Below are 22,193 nucleotides of genomic sequence, written 5' to 3'. Positions count from 1 at the left end.
TTTATGTCATATTTTGAAGAAAGAAAATCTGGAAAAGAAGAGCCGTTGTGTTAAGTAGAAGTGTGCAACAGTTTTAACCTTAGGCATTACTTAATGTCTTCAAGTGGTCACATATTTCCACTGAAATTACATGTTTTGCTAGGCCAAACATTAAGGCTTAATAGTTGTAAGTAAAGCTCTTGGCAGATGCATTTTACTATCCAAATGCAGTAGTCATGTATTTAAGTATGGTTCACTTTAACTGTATTAAATTTACAAATAACATTCCCGTGTTTCAGGCATCTCAGATCGCCCACCTAATTAAGGAGTACACAGAAGAGCTGAAGAAACGCTCCCTGATCATTCCTCCGCAGAAAATGGACTCCTCCATGATCCGGAATGTGCCGTGTCGCTCCAGTGTGTTCATTGACTCGTACGACGAGGAACTACTGTCAGCCATGCTTGTCAATAGATCATAGTTCTTCCAAATGTAACTGAAGATAATGAGGAAATTAGATCTGCATTGTTCATCAATGTCATTGTTTTTTATATTTATATAATTTGCACAGCTGTGACTGGATTTCAGCAGGCATGCTGACCTGGGGAAATGGCCATCTGACAATGTCATAAATCAAACAATACTTTGAGTCTGAGCAAGAATTCAGTTTGTGAAGGTCAATACCAGCAGGTCAATCACTGAGTCATTATGTCATCCAATCTCACAAAGAATCTCATATCTCAAGTGTTGCTAGACACTCAGTCATTTCTGGCATACATTCAAGTCATATCCTGTTTTCATTTGCATCTGTTCACTATAGACATAGAGCTACCAGGTAACACACAATGGGTATTTGCATCTGTTCTCTATAGACATAGAGCTACCAGGTTACACACAATGGGTATTTGCATCTGTTCTCTATAGACATAGAGCTACCAGGTTACACACAATGGGTATTTGCATCTGTTCTCTATAGACATAGAGCTACCAGGTAACACACAATGGGTATTTGCATCTGTTCTCTATAGACATAGAGCTACCAGGTTACACACAATGGGTATTTGCATCTGTTCTCTAAGGACATAGGGCTTATCAGCACTAATATTGTATGATCAGTTTTCTAATTAATATTTCTGAGTAATCATAAAATCTTTTTTAAAAGGACATGACTTGCTTAAATTCTTTATCTTGCAATATTTTGTTGTACAGTCAATGATAAGATGGCCCAATGCGTAGCAGCAGAAAATCAATGAAACCACACAAATAGACTGTATGTTCAAATTTTTTAGTGTTAAACGGCTTCAATATGAAAATATTATCATTTGCAAAAAGTCAAATATTATAGAACTGAAACTGAGTGTTTTTTATTTATTGTCATTTTTTTTAAATATGTATTTGTAATAAAACTTGCAAGAACAATTGTCATGCATCACATTTCATGCACCACATGATATTACATGAAGGTCAAAGGTCACAGGGTTCACTGTAGTTCAGTGTCACATGTTAACAAAAATCTTGATTTCTTTCTTGATCCATTATCCATCTATCATAGTAATATGCCTTTTAACATGCTACTGCAGAAGGTGTTTAAGAAACATTCAATAGTAAATTATTATATAGGTTTTGAGGATATTTGTCTTTCTAAACAGGAAAGATATGTTACCCTAATGCCAGTCACAATGGATGACAGACACTTCTTATAGGCACTTTTTATACATGAGGTAGTAACCAGTTAAGACTTATTATACTTCTGACAAATAAAGGTTAAAATAAATAACCTGCAGGTATTTTTGTCTGTTGGCATGCCATCATTTTCGAGCTACACTATCTTCAGTTATCTTTGTATCTTATACATTTTATCAAACTTGTAGAGATTATTTTAGATGTACATGTACACTTATTAATGACATATGTAATAATTATGTGCAATCTCTTGAAAAGAGCCCTGTAATGTATGTGTGTGAATATTTGTTGTTATTATGTTTTATTGTTGTTGTTGTTTTCTTATTTATCGCCATGTGCTAATGGTTGATGCAAGTACATCAGTCTCATTGCTTTTTTTTTAAATATTTTTTTAATTAGTAAAAGTTGAAAGAACTCTTGACATTTAATTATTATTTCTGATACATTCAAGTTTTTAAATATTAATTCAAGAACAGTATTTTTTAACAAAGTCTGCAGCAGGATTTTTACTTCACATTACACATTTTAAGAGATATTTTTATGTGTTTTTGAAGACTATGCATAGCATACATTGTATATTTACTGTGTTGCCAAAGGTCATTGACTCGATCACTAGTCATGCTTTATTTTGATTATTATGTAAACATGCACATTTGTTTATAAATGGCAGGTCTCCATAATCATGTTATGATGTTCCTGGAGTGAGTATACACCTTTCTGCAATCTATGGAATATGCAACTATTTTGCTCATTTTTTTCTCCAAGAATGAATGACCTTGTAATTGTGTTATCATAAATTTTACAGCATAAATGTTCTGTTACCAACTCAACGCAGCGTTACTTCCCTTACAGTGCAGTAATCACTGCCACCATACAAATCAAGTTAACATAATTACCATTTAAATTATCTTTAATTTTGAATAATTGTTTTGTATTTTATCCTCAATGCACCGTGAAAAATTGAAATTTGATAACAACTATCCAAGAGTGAGAAGAAAAAAACATTTTAAAAAAAGTTTATATAAAATTAATATTGATCCTCCCCCATGGTGGAGAGATGTATTCTGCTTGTCAGGGGAGATTACTGCGTCGGAGATTGGTAAAGTTAGTGTAGTGTACTAAGTGTTAACATTATAAATAAAACTGGTAACATCAAAAAACAAGATCACTTCAAGGGCAAAGCATAAAAGGTTTGGTCTTTTAGATGGGTTGTTATTTTACTCCCTAAAATAATCACATGGAATTAGTTTCTTAGTTCTTAGAGTACACCCAGCAGGTAGATAGTTAAGCAAAAGTTACTTTCAGAGCAATGGTGTACACAATGCAGATTTCAACCCTTTTTTCCTTCATTTATTGCAGTATAAAACTATTCTTCTAAAACTATTTCTGAACATGTATTGCTCTCTTATTTAATCTTCATACTGGGTATTGTGTGTGTTAACTGTACATGTATATAGCGTGCAATGTGCAAACGTGATAAGATGTAATAATTACCATGATATAATAATAATTTAATAAATCCAGGCATTATTTCCACTCGTTCTCTTTAATTATTATATACATGTATTAGCAAATTCAACAACTGTTTGACTAGTCATCAGACCTTTGCAAGTAAGCCCATAAAACTTGTTACCTTTTAAATCTGGTGAACAAAGACTATATATTATTGACCAGACAGTTTTGACCGTGCATCTGGCTGGTAGCCAAACATGATGGCGATATGATGAAACCCCAAGATAGTCCCTAATCCTGTAGTTATGAAAAATAGGCAGACAAATTCTCATGTTTTATTTCCATCAGGAAGTAACAAAGTTCAACACAAATTTAAAGCCGAATAAATTCATATGATACTTTAAATTAAGCTTCTTTACATCTTTTATTGTATTATGTCAATTGTTTTAAGTAACAAATATTTCTTTTTAAACAAATAAGCCTTCACAATTTACACCAATAGTTCATAAAAGCCATTGCAAAATGTGTTCATATAGATATTAAGTTGAACACAATATTATTTGACCAGCAACTGTTATTTCTTCTGAGCCAACATTTCTCACATTCACGTAGCATTACATTAAGTCAAACGGAGTAAAGTCATTGTAGTCAGTTTATATAAATTGACACTTTGAGTTTAGTTTGTCCGGTGGAACAGGTTATTTCTTCTTTGACTTCTGAAGGTTTGGAGCTGTGACCTTCACCTTGCCAGGAATATTACGAGACATGTCTACATCCTGAAAACAAGGATATTGAAGTTACTGTTAATGTCCTATTTGTTGCACCAGGTGCGTGGTAATTTGGGAACACTGCTTATAAAAAAAACTACTTTTCCCCATTTAGCGAACTTCTTAATTACGCTATATCCAATTATCAGTTAGGATAGAGTCTTAAAGATCTGTTACCGACTAAATTTGTTACATTACCCATTACCTAGACTGTAGGCAGAGTCAAAACCCAGTCACTGAATAATCAGCAACCAGTATCACCTTCAGCAAGAAATTTCTTAATTATGCCTCCCCCATACAGAAGCAAATTTTCCCTTTTGGGGTCCAAATTAGCGAAAAAAGACACCAAAGAAAATAATTGCCTTCCTCCTCTAGGTTATATATGTTTTACTGAAATAGCCCTCACAACAAATAGCATTTTTGTTTAATTTTGAGTTAAATTAAACATTGTTCAAGTTGAAGAATTGAAAAATAGACACATGGAAAGAGTCCATGTTGAGGGGTGAACGCACAAAGGTTCTAATGACATTAAATAAAGAAGAAGATAGAACCTCTTCGCTTTCACCCCTCGATGTGCTACTATCGGGGAATCATGTCTAATAGGACATGTACACTATTGCAATAGAAACAAGCCACTTAGTAATGCTGACAATTTGAATGTTCCCTACTAATTTTAATACTAATCATTGAAATTGTATTTACAAGAAAGGAATGAATGTGAAACTGTCAATAAAGACTGCATATGGAAAAGGGAGAAAAGAAATCAAGTAATCTCAAAGTTCATTCAGTAAAATCTTCACTTGTTTGGTATTTTGATTATTTTAATTACCATAGCAACCACAGGTAACAGACCTAAATACAACAGGATTTGATCCGTTCATAGCACACAGATATAAGCAGTACAACTTACCTTGAGAATCTTCACAAGATCTTTCTCACGGCTGGTAATCAATCTATCTTGCTGGAACATGTTCAACGCCAACTTGGCAGCTGAAATATACAGTTACTGCTTGTTTACCTTCTGGCTACATGTACAAATATACTGTAGGGTTTTAGCAAGGTTTTAAAAATGACAGGATGATTCAGAAAAGGGACAGCGTGCTTAGGAACAAAAGAGCACATTGTCTTGGGCAGTTATAGCCATTAAAGCATCATGACTTTCATAGAAAATGTTAGAAATTGTGTTTTAGTCTGTAATATTAGGGTCTTAATATGTAGAGTTGGTTTGAAATTTATAATCACATTTAAAGTTGTAATCAAAACAAACAGAAATATTTCATTATCTTATGCATTTAATTTTTTGAAGGCTGGATGGTGCATGTTCTGATCTCCATGAGGGCAGAAGGGTGCTACCAAAAAAGGACAGGGTGCAGCACCCTCCCATAACCCTCTAGCTAATACCCTAATACTTTACAAATGGTGCACAAGGATAGGTATAATCATGTTAAGTAAAAGATATAATTATTCATCAGCTTGTGACAAATATGAACTTATGTATTCTTTGCATATTCTACTTCTCAAAAAGAAACAATCTCTTACCTTTTCCTCTTTTTGTTGAGCCTGGAAGAAGTTTTACTTTGTATCTGGAAAGTAAATCATCAAAAGTTAACCATTAAAATAAACATGAAAACATGCATACATAACAAATATGCATTTACATGCATCTCCAAGTTGTAAGATCAACACCAAATTAGAAAAACTGGTGGTTTGAAACATTACAAACAGAAAAGGTTTTCAGGAGAATATTTACACCTCAACTTCCATTCCTTAAATGAACTGCCTTTTGGCAATTGCGTTTACCAATCGATGAACGCAACATCTTCCGATATGTTCTGATCGCAAGTTATTGCATAACAATATACATTAAAAATATTGATCTTGTTATTGTTTGGATTGTGTCAGCAGGTCCCGTAAAATATAAATCAACATTTTAGAAAGTATTACTTTTTTAATTTTAAATGAATTGTTGCCATAAGACAAGTGTTTGAATTCTACGTTTAAAAGTGATTTCAAGTGGCTGATCTTTTCCCGCATTATTGTGACGTCATTTGAAAAAATGCTTCCGGTTAAAGTCGGGTCGTTCTATTTACAGAATGGGTAGGTGAGTTACTGAAAGTTTTTTTTAAATGAAATGAAGTATTTTTTACCAATTATTGAATGAAATAATGAACTATTGGTGTAAATATAAGTAATGAATTGCGGGGTTGATGTCATTATCGAGGATATGAACGCAATTTGGCTGGTCAAAGTACGCGTGGAGGAGGTAACTCTACCAACTCCACACACTTTGACCAGTCCAATTGCGTTCATACCCCAATAATGACATCAAGCCCGCAATTCATTCCTTAAATGAAATTACTTAAAATATATATATTTCAAAAACTGCAATACTAAAATTGTTAAATACCAAGCTCACATGATAGCATTCAATATTTCTGGGAATAGTTTAAGGTTCTTACTTGAAGTTGGTGAGGGCGTTGTATGGAGCACAGACTGGTACAGCAAACAACAGCTCATCCTCCAACATGGGGATACCAGTCAGGGAGTTCAACGTCTGTACATCCTGTAACATAACAGATCATGGTAATATTGCAGAAAAGTAACAATTTAGGGGCTAACATGTTGTACATGTACCAGAGTGTTACCAGCTCAGGGACAGTTCCTGATCCTTCTTAGTTTGACCATAGTGTGCTTATTTTGAAATATCATTGTAGTATATCAGCAAACCACTTATTGCATGGTAAGAATCTGACTGCTGGTTATCATTACGACAAGAGAATTAATGCATAACGAAAACACACGACAATATGGTAGAACACAAATAAAATCGGTACTACAAAATCATTTAACATCTGATGTCCCATATATTGTAATTTCACTAAAATACTGTGACACGAAGACTTACAAGATCAAGTCTGAGAAACACATATAAATTAATTGCCTAGCATAGGTCTTCACCTTTCAGTATTGATCTTGAGACAAATATATTGTTACAAATTCTGATATTCAAGCTAAAGTCCAAATATCTTTCCAACTACGCTTGATACTTAAAAACATACAAGACTAGTACAAATCGAAATAAATCATGGGAATTTAATAATAAATCATGGGAATTTAATAATAAATCATGGGAATTTAATAATAAATCATGGGAATTTAATAATAAATCATGGGAATTTAATAATATTCTACTCAGCTAAAAACAATTCAATCATTTTTTTTATATTAAACTAGTAGAACTACCCTCAAAGCATGCAAAGCTAATATCTTTGAACGGAAGTAATCTACCTGTAAAGCGATCAAGACACTTAATGCTGTACGTACCTCTGTGCCAGTGTTGACCTCTTCCTCAATCTTGTCCTCTTCTTCACCTCCCTCCACAGCCAGATTCTTCTCCGTCACGCCTGAATTTGCATCATATGTTTGAAGGTGAATACAGAATTTTAGTCGAGACACTCAAATACATTCATCAAAAGACTTCCAGATTAATAAGGCCTGTCACACATATAGTAAAATAAGCATCATGAAATTGTGAGAAAAAGTGTCTATACCTTCAGTGGAGATATTATCAGCATCCTTAATGATAATATCAACAAGCTCAAGTTTCCTCTTTTGCTGCTGTTGCTGTTGTTGTTGTTTGTTCAGCTGTTGTGGCTGCTGTTGACTGGCAGACTGGGGCCGGCCCCGGTCTTCTCCCTTTTTGCCTTTCTTCTTTTTCTTCTCCTCCTTTTTACTGCCTCCAGACTAAAACAAAAACAACACATTGTAAGGATTCATAACTGCTGAGTCCAAAAATGTCTTAATATGTAGACTAATTGTAATAAGACTTACATATTTCATAGCATTAAGAACTTAAGATTTCTGCCAATTTCCCCGTCTGAAATCCCCCACCATTGTTTTTATCATTATAAAATTCGGAATAAGCAAGGAGTGCTAAAACTCAATAAAATTGCCAAAAAGTTACAATGTACCACAAGCTTTTATAAATTAAAACTAAATCCACCCATCACTGCCATATTTAAATGAAAACCCCCAAAAGTATATTTCTCTCCTTCCTTATACAACCAAATACCCCCCCCCCCCCCCCCCCCGCTCCGGTAGTTGTAAACTATGCACATACAGCAAGTATTTCCATGCGGAGTTGTCTCTCTTCCTCATCCTGGTCCTTGTATTTATCCTTCATCTTTTTCAGTTTGGCCTGTGAAGAAACAATCTCAAGTTAAATGTAGTGTAAGATGTTGATAATTTTTTCCAGCAAAATAATGCGAAGTTTGTCTTGTACCTACTATACTTATGAAACCTTAAAATATGTGAATATAATGTGACCTTCAAAAAGCAAAATCAACAAGATGATTATCCAATACAGAAAGTCTTACCTTTTGTCCTCGCTTAGGCTGCAGTTGTATTTCCTCCTTCTCCTCTCTCTGGCCTCTTCTTTTCTTTTCACTTTCATGTCCCTTTTCTGCCTCCCCCTGTTTACCCCCCTGTCTCCTCTCTGCAACCACCTCTTCTTTAATGTCCTCCCCTTGTTCCCTCTCCCCGGGCATGGGAGGTAACTGGTGCTGTTGTTTCTTTGCCTTCTTCATCTCTCGGCGCTGTTTGGCGGACAGCCGAGGTCCACTATTGTTGATCTATCAAACAGAAGAATTACACATTTCAATCTTTATTCTTAAAAAGAACAATTTAGATAAAAAATGTAAAGGCTAAAGTTTCTATGCTTTATTTCCTTATATAATCATCTGAAATGTGTTACGACTCTTAAAATAACCCTAGGATATGTCACACCTTGTCGCCAAACTCGACTGGTTGCTCATCCCCGAGATATATCTTGTCACTGTCATCGCTTTGGTTGGAAATACACCGGGCTAACTCGTACCTGAAATATAGATATCATTTAGCTAGCATCATCTTTATCTTTCATGACATGGCATTTCATAGTTTATATACAGTCAAAATTGTAGTCACAAAAAAATAAACATACACAAGGGAACACAGTATATGTATACTCAATTTCATATTAGAAAATTCACATGGATTTTACTACCAAATGCTAAAGCAGTGAATACTGCATGGATTGGTAGAAGATGTGTAGTAATCTTATCACAAAGGCCTAATGGCCTCATGGATTAATTTGAAAGCTTTTAACAACAAATCTTTTTTTATAGGCGACTGTGTAAAGTACTAATAACATAACGCTACCCGTAGAAAAATGATGTCACAGAGATAACAGGATGAAGTCGTACAATTGTACCATGCGTTGTTGTCCAGTAATGCACAACAGATGTTCTATACCTGGAGTTCTAATCGCTTAAAGTGCAAATAAGCCATGTTCAAATTTCAAGAAAAAATATACAAAAACTATCAGCCTTACTTGTCTCCCTTGACATGGTGGAGACTGATCTCTGTATCTGGGAACTCGATGACTGGCCTTGCAGGCCTTTCTGCACACTGCTTCACCAACACCACCTCGCCTTCTGACTTCACCTGAGCACTTTTACCACTGGTGTTCTCACTCCCCTCACCACCAGATATTCCAATATCACTTTCAGCACTTTCTATGACTGGTTCATTTTTAGTTTGTTTGATGGCATGTGTTTCAGCATCAGTCTTTTCACTATTGGCACTATCCTGTTCCTCATCTTGTTCACTCTCACTTTCCTCCTCATTCTCCCTCTCCTCCAGGTCCTGTGTCTCCTCGTCATCCTCATCCTCCTGGTCGGAAGTGGTTTCAAGGGTGACCTCTGTTGCCATGGAGTCGGCTATGGACATAACATCATCATCATCCTCAGTAACCCGGATTTTCCGCTCACCAGCATGCCGCGACATACTGCCCTCCTCTAACTGAAACCAGGATCACACATGAACAAATAAATACATTACATCTGAAACAGACCACCAGGGGGCTTCAAGGATAGACACAGGTGGAGTCATGAAAAAAATGCAATAGTCAAGAAATAACTGGCAATAAAACCATTCTTTTAACCAATGAAAACATGTTAAGTCACTGTCAAAGAAAACTGAGATATTTGTAAAGCTTTCCCCTTTAACAATGAACATGATTGTTTAATATAACTTCTTCTTGCAAAGACAACCCTGGTTACCCAGAAACATTTATATGTTATGGTGTTCTTTGAAAGAGGTTCACTGCGATACATGAAAGAAGCCTTCCCCTAGAGTTCAACGCTCTTTAATAATAATTTATTATTCTACAGTACTGCAGTGACTTAGCCAGTAAACGAAATTTGAATTGGTAGCTCATTGTTAACTTTTTTCTCTCTTTTTTCTTGTTAACTCAAAAATGATTTATCTACAATGGATACATGAAAGGTTAACAGACCTGAAGAGTGTACAACTTTTTGAAGATTTAATAACTTTCCTCCAGTGTTTTAAAAAATCCTAGCTACAGTTTTAGAATAAATAGTCTGTACATCTGTTTTGTATTACTTTATGGAATGATAAAACAGAATGGAAGTATACTTATACCACTGTGATTTTGTAAAAAATAATATATTAATTTCTTTTTCCGTCAATGTAATTTTTGAAAACTATTAGTTGATACAAAAGTGCATGCTGTAACCTTTAACATGATACCAAACTTTATTATTATCTTCCTTAGAAATAGTTTTTATAGCATGTCATAACGGATAACCCTGCACACTATAAAATTTCTCCTAGAGCACCCTGACATCACATGCCACAATGACAAAATAATTCTTTACCATTGCTCTTGAAAATGTTGAGGTAATATATCAATGATTACATTCAAATTGGTACAATTTCACAGATCTTACCGTAACATCTTAAATGGATTATAAACTTCAAACGTCTGATTAGTGAAGCATTCTGACATACCTTGAACAAGAGACCGAAACCGTATATCAGGTAAGATGGTGGTAGGTAGTTTTTCTTTCCTGGAATAGTAAATCCATGTGTAATTCAGTAACATACATGGTATATTTAAGAATTGATCGCATGTTTTCTTACGTTTATGCAGTATGAACGCAGATGGGCACATAAGCAAATTCCATGAAGCCTGCTAGGGCTTTTTGGTCATTTGCTGGCTTGTCTTACTGCATTCATACAGCATAAACGCAAGAAAAAATGTGACCAATACTTATATTTACATTTAGAATAAGTATTGACAATTAATAGTATCTTCTGCAATTTAGTATTAAAAATTTTGTTCTGAAAGAAATGTAACTGACAACATACGTTTGTATAAAAGAATAGCTGATTTTTAAAACATCGTATATTATTGGTTAAATGATGCCGCGCTAATCCAATCAGAGCGCAATATTGAAACAAACAATGACATCATAACTCCTTGGGTGTTATTCAACATAAAGGTCAAGTTTCATCTACACAAAGGACTAGGTTAATGTAAATATTTCAGTATTGAATGTTATGAAAACATATGATCAGAAAGCAATGGTCATGTACAGAGAATACACATTGTGAAAATGTTGGCATTAAGATTTAAATGGACATGTTAAATTAATAATTAGTACCATAGTGATCATTTTTACCAAAATTCTGATACAGTCCGTTGTTCAATACATCCATGCTACTCACCTCTGATCATAAATGACCCTGTGGTCAAGTACTCCCCAGAGGGTGCTGTTTTGGAGACCTGGGAGGGGTTAACCCACCAGGCGCTCGTCACCACCTTGGCGTCCCATGCTGCACTGTTACAGATTGCCATTGTGCCAGCCTCATTTAATGTCTTTGGTGGAACAGGTTCACCTGGTGGGAAAAATCATGAACATAAGATTCTGGTTTCTTCGCATTTCACTTGTGCATATTTCAAATCATACAAAAAATAATTATGTTATCTAAAAGACACCATCACTTACTAGTGTGATTTTTGATGATACAACTGCTGGCTCCATGAAGATCAGCATGCACATACACGTCACCTGAAATCATAAATCAGGTTATATTGAGTCTGGACTGTTCTGAAATGCTGAATAAATAATTTTCACCTCTACCAAACACTACTTATATATAAGACATATTAGTCTAATTGTAGTCAAATGTCTTTTTTGTCAATGCATAATGACTGTTATGTGTATCATTTCTTGTAAGTAAGAGAACATATCTGCAATCATTACCTTGCTTCAAGTAACGTTTCACAATAAGCTCGTTCTGCTGCTGGTCTCGTCCACCTATTACCAGGAAGTTCTCAGAGCTGATAAACCACAGGAACTTCTCAAACCTACCAATAGAAGTGATATTTGAATGAAACAATTCCATCAGTTCATATTATGCCTTCATATATTAGTGTTTTATAATCAGCACTTATGCATATGAGCCCACACAATTCTTAAGTTTAATTAACTCCAACAGACATCAGAAGAGATTATTTTTAGCATCACATGAATTCTTACAGTTATTTCTCGTACAACCAGAATACATAAAATAAAATATGATACTGTTTGCATCTCCGACTCCATGCTAATATTCCACTAAACGACTCACCAGAATGTCTTGCGGGCCTTGTTGATGGAGGCCGCTGTGGCCACTTCTTTCAGGGTCTCTTTTGTCTTCTTCTCAGCAGATTTCAAGGCCTGGAAAAATAGGACAGGTTTACATGATGTTATTCTCATTAGCAGTGGTACATGCTGAACTTATGAACATGTTACTTTAAGGCATCGAGATGTGTTAACAGGGCAAAGTTTTAGCACTGTTGATGTTTTTATTCAGAAGAAAGCAGCTTTTATGGACATAAGAGCTAATATAAATGTAAAGCTGTATATGATTTATTCACTTTGTTACTTAATTTTTTAATACCATTGCCTATGTCACACAGATATTTTATTACTTGTGTACGCCTGGGCATATTGGAATTATTTTTAAACTCTATATTAAACTCTATACCAAACTGTATTTCATACTAGATGGCCTTCCTACACTACCTTTGTTGAGGCATCGAGTGTCTTCTGTTCCTTCACTGCAGCATGCTTCTTCTTTTCAAAGCACCTGTAATGTCAACACAACTAAAGGCTTGTATAGTTTTATAATCAAACTAATAACTTATATTTGCTTAAGAAAATGAGTCGTTTTTATTTACAGAAAGGAAATATTTTAATATTATAACACCAGCACCAAGCCCACATAGTGTATCAAGCACAAGTGACCGTTATACATGTACATTATTCATGTATTCTTTGAAACATGAACAACATACCAATAGCAGAATTGTTTTGGCCTACATGTAGGTTAATTAATTAATTACCATATTTACAGAGACAACACTTTCAATAGTCACAGTGTGCATACTTCCTTGAGTTAGCGTATGCGGAGATGGCGAGGTCAATCTCTACCCTCTGGGGCTTGATGGCGTAGTCATCTTCACTGTCATCTTCATAGTCACTCGTAATGTATGGGTTCCTAGGACAATAGTCAAATTGTTCAAACCTTGCTTTCATACAGTAACATGATTATGCTTAACAGTTAGTCTACAGCCCTTCATCATAATTACAAATTTTAATAAAGTTTACAACTAAACTGGGATGAATGTATGCCAACATTTGTATATATGTCTTTTCAGTTATACATGTCCAATAACAAGTTTGTGCATGTATTACTGCCCACTGACAAAGATTTACAAGGGCATTGTATGCCCTGGTATGCCCTTTAATTTCATGAAACATATTAACACTGATTGTTTTCCATTGAGATGCATGAAAAGGGCAGTAAGCTTAAAGAATGAAATTTTTCAAGCGAAAGCATGCCCCAGACCCCCTAGCAGATCACGCCTCCACATCCCCCCCCCCCATCCTTGCTGCCCACCTCTACCAACCAGACAACAAGGTTACTTTTCCTTTCAATCAGACAAGCTCAAATGGACATACCAGTATCTTAAGTACTATGATATCAATATCATAATTTGGAGTACTTATTTCAAGCACAACAAATTCATTATTGATCAATGAAGATGAACTCACTTTAGCAGCATGGTGATATGGTTCGTAGCGAGTTTAAGATCCTTGATTGCCAAGGCGACGGGATCTCCGTCCATCTGGGCTTCCTTCACCAGGTTATGAATCTCTGTCCAGTCTATCTGGTTAGCAATTGCGCTTCGTACAATCAAGATGGCCCTATCAACCTGAACACATAAAATATGGGTTCTAAGTTATATGTTACCTATTGTTAAACATTATAAACAATCTCCCTAAGATTACCTCAAACTCGACTACTGGTAAGTAAATAAACTTTCTCAAAAATCAGAAGCACCCCTGAATACAAAAATTAACAATGAAGAATGTTCTAAATTAAATGACAAGTTTTGGCATGATGCACCTTTTGATGTAACTTGAATTTTAGCATCCAGTACCTTTAACCTGAAAGATATTAATGAATATGACAGACCAGCCAGTTAGCTAACGTTTAAACCCGTGTGTATAAGGAGATAGTATATACCATATCGAGGTTCATCTCTATGAGCTGGCCCTTGAGTTTGTCCACTTCCTGTTCCCGCTGGAGCCCATCCACACGCTTCTCGTGGTCACGGCGGATATTATCCAGCTTCTTCAACGCCTGCTTCTCCTGGGGGAACAGTAGTAAGAGAGGTTAATAACTGTTAACACTTCACTTCTTGGTTCGTTAAGTCAGTATTTATTTATTTTTAGCACTATATACAACAGTAAACATAAGCTACTGTGAAATCGTTTATATTCGTTGGCATGAAATTTCATGGTTTCCTGAAAAAAATTACAATTTCGTGGGTACTTGAATTCGTGGTTTTTCGTTTTTGAAAAAAAAAAAAAAATCGAAACTGCGGTAGTTCTAGATCGTCTGCATTATCTCCGCGCTGGCCTGTGATTTCCGTCTTCTAAGTCACTCGGTTTATGACACTCGCTAAAGTGGTTCGACATGCCAATTAGTGCATATACCCATGTCAATTATCGATTTAATTGGAAATTAAGGTCATAAAAAAAAGATGTACCCTGATCATAAATACAGATAGGCGATGCCATTGAATGCCTCATTTCAATATTTATTCACACGTTTTTGTTTAATAAGTAGAAAAAGTAGCTGGTAGAGAGTCAATCAGAATAATGTTGACTAAGAGGGACAATAACCAAGAGTGATATGTTCTTAAAACAGCTAAAAACACATACATTTTAAAAATGTTACCGTAAACGACTGGTTATAAGACACACTTTTTTCCAGCAGATTTCAATGTAAAGAAATACTTGCTACAAACAGTAACAAGCTTTGACATTTTTTTTTCTGTGGTAGATTTCAGGCCGAAGCTGGCTATTCAGAGAAATAAATGGTGAAAAAACTAGTTTGTTTAGATTTATGTAAAAAGGGATGTCACTCACATCATCTGGATTGAGTTTATACCGGTTAAAACGGCAGTTGAAGATCGAGATACGGTGTATCATAAAATGTTTATTATTTTAAATTTTTATTTTTGTATGATTAAAATTATTCAGTATAATTTTCAATGAAACATGCATGTAAAGCAGCATAGCTGTGCACAGTCAAAATATTTATTGTCAGTTGCACTGCCTTTAAGCAGTTTAACATACCAATAGTACAAACTGTTGCGATAATAGACTTGTTTTTTCGCACTTTGCCACGTTCTTTATACTTTCCAGTAGGTGTTGACATTTTGAGAACAAACACGTACAATATAAGGTTTTTGCTTTACAAAACATTTCGTTCTCGACACGTTATCGATTACGATACACGGTCAGAAAGAATATTTTGCTTTGTATTAGTATTGCATGGTTTAAAATAACCATTGTCATTTTCATGAAGAAAAAAAATTGTCACTGTCAACAAACATGGTGGCCAATGGTGGCAGATGATTTTAACATTTTCAATGCGTCCTTTAACATACATTAAAAGTTTTTTCCTCGAGTTTATCATGGATTTTTTTGGCTGCATCTTATAATCCCTATCGTCTTATAACCAGTCATTTACATTTACTATAAACATCCCCGGCCCTTACAAGACATTGTCATCAAATTCATGACAGTCATCACTAATACCACATTTACCTGATGCAGTGTTTTCAGCTCCATCTTTTGTCCCTCCATCTGGGAGTAAAACTCATCCACCGCCTACAAATACACAAGCACGAATGTTTTTATGACAGCAATGACAAGGAGATTTTCAGAAACCAGACAATATACCCAATGTTAATATCAGGACAACAGGGAAGTTTATTTAAATGAAGCAACAGATGTCAAGTACACACTTTCCTATGTCCCATGAGTTTAATGCGTTTACCTATAACATAAGGTCAAGGCATTAGGATCACCAAACTAATTGCCTTTTTTAACAGATAAAGGATATCCAGGTTGAAATAGAGCTCAAATTCATGGAGGTATTGGTAAGAAAAACAGAGTACATGTATTTACTTTGTTAAATGATGGATACTCCTCGACATGTTTTTTCTCGTACTGTTTAAAGGGGTAGGGGTGGAACTCATCAAAAACTAGCAGTTCGGACGGCTCTCCATCTTTCGCATTGGGCCGCTTCTCACTCCGCTTCACAACATAACCCTGAAAATCACATCCAGAAATTAACAATAAAATAAACAATACTATTGAACTGGCCATAATAATTAAGACTTGACTTTCATAGTTTATCAATACATGTTCTACTATCTATATGTGACCTTACTTAGCAAACTACAAAGCAATATCTGGAGCAAATGGAAGTGGTTAAGACAGGGTTATTTGAATCATTGTTACTGTTTCCATGGTTACCTTGCAGTCCTGATTCTGGAACATATCAAACAGGGCTTCTGCTTCCTCTATTGCAACTAGCAACTTAGCCATGTCTGCAACAACAATTGGTTTACAATTATTTATTTAAGCTTGACTGGGAAGGCAGATGAAAGCTCCTAAACCATTTTCCTAGCAGAAACCAGTACTGTGTCCCTTTGAGGCCCTCTTGGGTGAAGTAGATACCTATACCACTAGACACTCTTACAAGAACAATTACCATATTATTAAGTGCTTACCTAACATTAATGTAAAGTACTGAGTATACTTTTTATGTTTATATGGTTTTGCAAACTGTTGTTTATTTTCATCACGTGCTGCTATAGTATACCAGTCACCTTGCCGTAAGTTCAATGTCCAGAACATAATGAATTATAAGCTCATTTAGATCAAGTTCACTGTTTTATTTTCCTTACAAAAGACATACTCTATTGGAATATGAGCTGTATGAAGAATGCACTACTGGTATGTACCTGTTGTTATATCAAAACCCTTGCCAATTTTCACACTGTCTGGGAAGCCAGCTGTCACCAAACAGTGCTCTATCATCGCTGGTCCATAATCTGCAATTGCAAAGCAATTCAACATTAGCTTAAAGACCACAATTGATACATAAAGTATTATCATACTGTATATGGAAATCATAGAATAATGAGCTTTCATAGACAGACAACCTGCAACTTTAAACAATTCAATGTTTATATTTACACAATATATCACAAAATTTTGAGAGGACAATCCACCTTCAATGTTCAAAAATAGTATGTTTCCAAGAGATTTAAACATTGTATAAAAAAGTGATTTCAACAGCAGTGACATCTGTAATGTCAGTTGTTTTCATCATAATCAAGAAGTTCATTTGACCAATCACATGCATGAGTTTGTAGTATCTAAGGTATTTTGAAGGTAAAGCATTCATCTGAATACAAATGCATGTGAAACTACCGGGTATATATGCGTTCATCTTAGGTAGTACGACCACAGAGTAGGTATTATAGTTTCAACATTAATAAAATTAAGCGCTTGTGGATTTATCATGAACGACTCACCAAGGTGAGGAATCAGTAGTTTCTTCAATGGATCTCCAGCCTTCCCGGACAAAAGGATTTCCCGAAGACTGGAAGAAAAGTACAACATGCACTTAACAGAATTTTAATTTAACTACATGTATAACTCTGTTATTTTACTAAATCCATAGAATATTTTTACAATTTATTTATTTTATGAAATGTGAATATTGCACAATAAGATACAAATAAATCATGCTACACTCCCCATACATGCCAAATCTATAAATAAATTTTCAGTTTTCATACATCAATATCCACACAGTGATTACTTCCTATTGATTTACATACCCATATCATGCAATGATCATGAAATCACATGACCGCATTCAAAACCTTCACAAAATCAAATTTCACATTTTAGACATTCTTTTAGGTATAAAGCAGTCAATATTTTAAAGAATTGAATAAAACAATATGATAAAGAGATAAATTGAAACTAATTTCTAAATTAGTATCTACACAATCATGTACATGTAGCTGAAATCCAGACATTTTTGTATGAGGTGGCAGGAGATCTTCTTTTCCCATCAAGGGAGATCACTGCATAGAAGATTGCACATACCTGTGCAATTTACCGTACTCACAAAACAATTTTTATCACCAAATCAAAGGATAAATGGTTCTATCTGCCTGTTTTAATCAAACTTCATATAGAACATTGTCCCTTTTTAACCAATTAAAACACTCCAGCAAGCCATACCTTTCCTCTGTCGGCAGTGTGTGTTGTTTCGCCGCATCAACCTGGTACATCTCACGCACAGCAAACCTCACGTCCTGACTCTGGTCAGTGCGGGGACGTAGGATGTTCAGGATCGTGTATGTGTAGTCTGTCAGCACTATGTTGCCCTGAAATACCCAGTGATACTCAATATATAACAAAAAAAATCAATTTTAACATCAACACAACATACTTACACAATAATTCAATTGAATTTACAAATAGGTTAAATAGACTTTATTGCTTGACTAATTAATGAACCATCATCTGTAACCATGCTACTTTCTTGGGTGACACTTTATACATACTGAGGAGTGGCGAGATTTGACTGACAAAATCTTTTTATATGAATTTGCATGAAGCACGGGAGACAAGTCTTCTTCAAATGGAATGTTACAATTAAATACTATTCTGACTTCAATAACCCTGTACTGTCAGTTGTCTCAGTAGGCAAGTGGTCTAAGTTCTGTTTATATTTTGAAGTGATTCGGCAGACCAAGTTCAATATGAGTTTGCGGCAGAATACTTTTTCTACAGAAAAACATCAGTATCAGAGTCTGTGCTTAGGTGAGAGTCATATTTTCCCATTGATTACTTTTGGAACCAACAAAACTGCCTCATTAGTCATTCATGATTACGAGATTTCCCTAGCTTTATCACCAACAGTACATAATTTCAACAAAAGATATCAGTACCCTGTCGTAAAGTTCCAGGATGACATGGTAGGCTGCCTCCCCAGAGCCGAATGTCAGGTCGATGATACGATCCACACCAAGCTGCTCAACACTCTCTAGACGACGACCCTTCAGGTGCTTCCTCATCTACAGCAGGGATACATACAGGTGAGGAGCATGTTTGTTTAACAAAATGTCTTAATTTGTTTTCAAAAATATTGTTTGATACTTTTACTTCAGTCTTCTGTATGCATGTTAATGACTTACAATGAATCAATATATGTATATCATAATACATACATGTACATAATGTCACTATCAAACAAAGAACCTTCATAGAGAATCCTGAAGGAGCTGGATTTTTCGGCCATTCAAACTCGGTGCTATGTATTCTGATACCAGATTCAAGGAGAATCACTGCTTTATCATCAGGTCTGCAAAACAGTAAGCATGAAAATGTTTAAAAAGTAAAAAAACACTTGCATATATATTATTTTTTATAGTGTATGGTATACTAAAAGGAATCCTTCTATATGATATCAAAATATCTCTAAAATAAAGAATTTTCCTTTAATTTTGAAGTTACATTCCACTATCAGGATTTGAGTCACTATTTTCCCCTAAATTTGAGTGCTAGATCCCCTTCCCTAAAACCCATGAAAGAAATCTGAATCTAAGTCTGAGTAAGATGTATACAGGCCAAAAGCAGGGACCTGAGACTCCTGTTGATATCGTTTCTAGAGTCATTTAGGTACTTCTATTGACACCAGGATTTGATAGTTTAAACTCCCAAGCCTACACCTTTGGAAGTTTTCTCCTAAATTATTGAATTTTTATTTACTTTCAAGGACTCAATTTTTATTCCATTTTAGCGTGTACTTCCAAACTTCCTTAAATGGAAGCCCTAGGACTGTTTCTAATGAAAAAAACAACATTACACAGCATACAGTACTTACTTTCCAAGCCGAATGAGGTAGGTTTTGTTGTCAACATCATACACATTCATCACTCGCATACTCACAAACCTAGAATCATAAACAACAAAGAAATGGTAACATTTGATTTAGTATGACATTTATAGTCAATCATCATCATAAATTAGTAATTTACGTGATTAGCTCATTTAAATTAAATAATCAGCAATGACTACAACTATTTCACAATCCTTAATTGATTAACAGGATTTTTGTCTTTGAAAGGCAAACAAGTAAATGTGTGTGAGTATCAATCAGAGATGGTAAAAACATTTTTAATAAGAACGTCTTGAGACTGTTCACAACCCTTGGCCAATACATATTAAACGTTCAAGGAATAAAACAAATTAAATGTGCACATATCTTATATACTTATAGCTGCCTTGAAGTAGATCAATGGATAGGATGGACAACTTGTTAAAAAATAACACAATAAAATGGATTAAAAAGCTATATTTCTTGAAAACCATTTATTATTTTTAAAAAATAATTTTCAGTCAGTGAAATGTTTTTGAAACAAGCTCTTCAAGAAAAGTGCAGCTAAAACCTTTGTATATTCATTTATTTTGTTTTATAACTGGAAAAGTTCAGTTTCATTGGGTAGCCACAATAATATTAATTTTATAATGCGGGTTAACGGAACTTTTTAAAACAAAGATTGTCAAAGACTCCGAAGCCACAATATTTTGCGCCAAGGGAACTTTTTTTAAACCAAAAATTGTCAAAGACTTTGAAGCGGTTATTTATATGGACTAGTTGATTCGGAAGAGGTAAAAAGGTCTTTGATCCTTTCTTCTTATGGGTCATTCAAATAGTACATTGACTTTCTTAATAAGAGTAAGATTTAATTTTTTTCATGTTGTCGAATATTATTTGGTGATTATATAAATCACAGTATTCGTTTTTAAAATTCTGCAAGATTATAGATTAAACTAAAATGTAAAAACTAAAATGTAAACCTTTTGATATGTTGATGACTGTTTAACAACTATGGTTAGAATGATGAACGACTAAGATCATGCTTATGGCACTTAACTGGCTGTCTTACAAAAAATAATATTTTATTACAAAATTCCGAGGTAAATATTAAGTGTTGTTGTAGACACAGTGCAAACGAGGGAGAAATATGTACGGCCCATTTTGGCAACATGACAGCATGTGTTTCTAGCTACAATAATGAGCGATCAGGGATACTTTTTTTATTATTTTGACATTTCTTATGTATCCCTGTAACGCTACAACTCTCTACCATTTAACAACGGACGAAATGATATACTGTAATAATATGCATTGATGTTGAAAAATAATGACAAAGTTGTTCAATTTTTATCCGACAGTGACCTGAAATGGATTAAATTTGTCATTAGAGTTGTTATTTTCACATTAATATATTATGGGTCACAAATACCGTTATACTTGTACACAACCAGTCAGATTTGTCCCAGATTTACCGATATCGGGATACTTGATAAACAATCGACACTTGTAAGTGTTTTATGATAACTTAACATGTGTTTTGGGCATACTGACATAACTTAATATGTGTTTAATAGTAGGCAATAATATTTTCGTAGAAATTTGAATTTATAACGGAGATAATTTCAAAATTGTGGCCGCGAGGATTCTCTGCGCAAGGACCGCTTGCTACTTTTTGCTGGGATGGTGGACGTCACGAGTCTGCCATATTAAAAAAATCGTCAAAAGACTCGTTGACGGCCATTTAGGTGGACTACATGTGTTTCCAAAGTTAAAATCTGAAGTATGTTTAAGAGTGTTGAACAATCATGAATTGTAATAAAGAAAAAATTAAAATCTAAATAAACAAAATTTGTGGAATCATTATAAATTATTTTCTTAGCTGTGAGATAAGAGATTCAAAACTGATGAAATTAATCAGTGTTAATGACTGTCCAGAATTGGAAAAAAAACACATACCTCAACAACTCTCGTATCACGGCAGTGATATCGATCGTACTAAACCGACTCTTCATCCTAACAATTAACAATAATAACAACTTTTAGAGAAAATCAAACATAATTTAATGAAATAAATGAGAAATTGCGTAATTTTATTAAATGTTGACGTCCTAGTCAGCCATCTTACTTTCTGTTTTGATCATAAGAACAATTCT

The 22,193-nt window shown here is 34.6% G+C and overlaps 2 protein-coding genes across 8 annotated transcripts in view; one reads left to right on the top strand and one right to left on the bottom strand.

The window, feature by feature from the left end:
• Positions 1-3,196, top strand: part of LOC128207824 (myosin-I heavy chain-like) — a 66,447-nt gene extending 63,251 nt beyond the window's left edge. For 6 of the 7 annotated variants that reach the window (XM_052910975.1, XM_052910972.1, XM_052910974.1 and 3 more), the window contains one exon: positions 279-3,196. In XM_052910975.1, coding sequence (XP_052766935.1) covers positions 279-458 — 180 coding nt within the window. In that variant the 3' untranslated portion in view covers positions 459-3,196. The remainder of the gene's footprint in view (positions 1-278) is intronic. The other variant, XR_008256766.1, reaches the window with a different exon arrangement.
• A 237-nt stretch (positions 3,197-3,433) lies between these two features.
• LOC128208945 (ribosome quality control complex subunit NEMF-like) lies at positions 3,434-22,169 on the bottom strand. Its single transcript, XM_052912676.1, has 29 exons — positions 21,997-22,169; positions 20,044-20,112; positions 19,419-19,521; positions 19,109-19,234; positions 18,396-18,541; positions 17,675-17,742; positions 17,099-17,188; positions 16,608-16,681; positions 16,257-16,400; positions 15,894-15,956; positions 14,302-14,427; positions 13,827-13,987; positions 13,159-13,269; positions 12,795-12,858; positions 12,358-12,446; positions 11,991-12,094; positions 11,733-11,795; positions 11,452-11,622; positions 10,732-10,790; positions 9,251-9,720; positions 8,665-8,755; positions 8,256-8,510; positions 8,000-8,077; positions 7,431-7,623; positions 7,204-7,283; positions 6,339-6,442; positions 5,419-5,462; positions 4,790-4,869; positions 3,434-3,888 (listed from the first exon to the last, which is right to left on the bottom strand). Exons 1-29 carry the CDS (start codon positions 22,050-22,052, stop codon positions 3,811-3,813), a joined length of 3,360 nt encoding a protein of 1,119 aa, XP_052768636.1. The 5' UTR covers positions 22,053-22,169; the 3' UTR covers positions 3,434-3,810.
• Between the last annotated feature and the right edge of the window lie 24 nt (positions 22,170-22,193).

The sequence above is a fragment of the Mya arenaria genome, chromosome 11 (genome assembly GCF_026914265.1).
Source record: "Mya arenaria isolate MELC-2E11 chromosome 11, ASM2691426v1".
Lineage (NCBI taxonomy): Eukaryota > Metazoa > Mollusca > Bivalvia > Myida > Myidae > Mya > Mya arenaria.
This window is presented reverse-complemented; position numbering and strand designations above follow the sequence as displayed.

Coding starts and splice junctions, on each gene's coding strand:
- LOC128208945 (XM_052912676.1), bottom strand. CDS start 22,052: ATGAAGAGTCGGTTTAGTACGATCGATATCACTGCCGTGATACGAGAG. Junction 17,189..17,674: donor ACTACTGATTCCTCACCTTG/GTGAGTCGTTCA, acceptor TTGCAATTGCAG/ATTATGGACCAGCGATGATA. Junction 8,756..9,250: donor CACCATGTCAAGGGAGACAA/GTAAGGCTGATA, acceptor TCTATATTTCAG/GTACGAGTTAGCCCGGTGTA.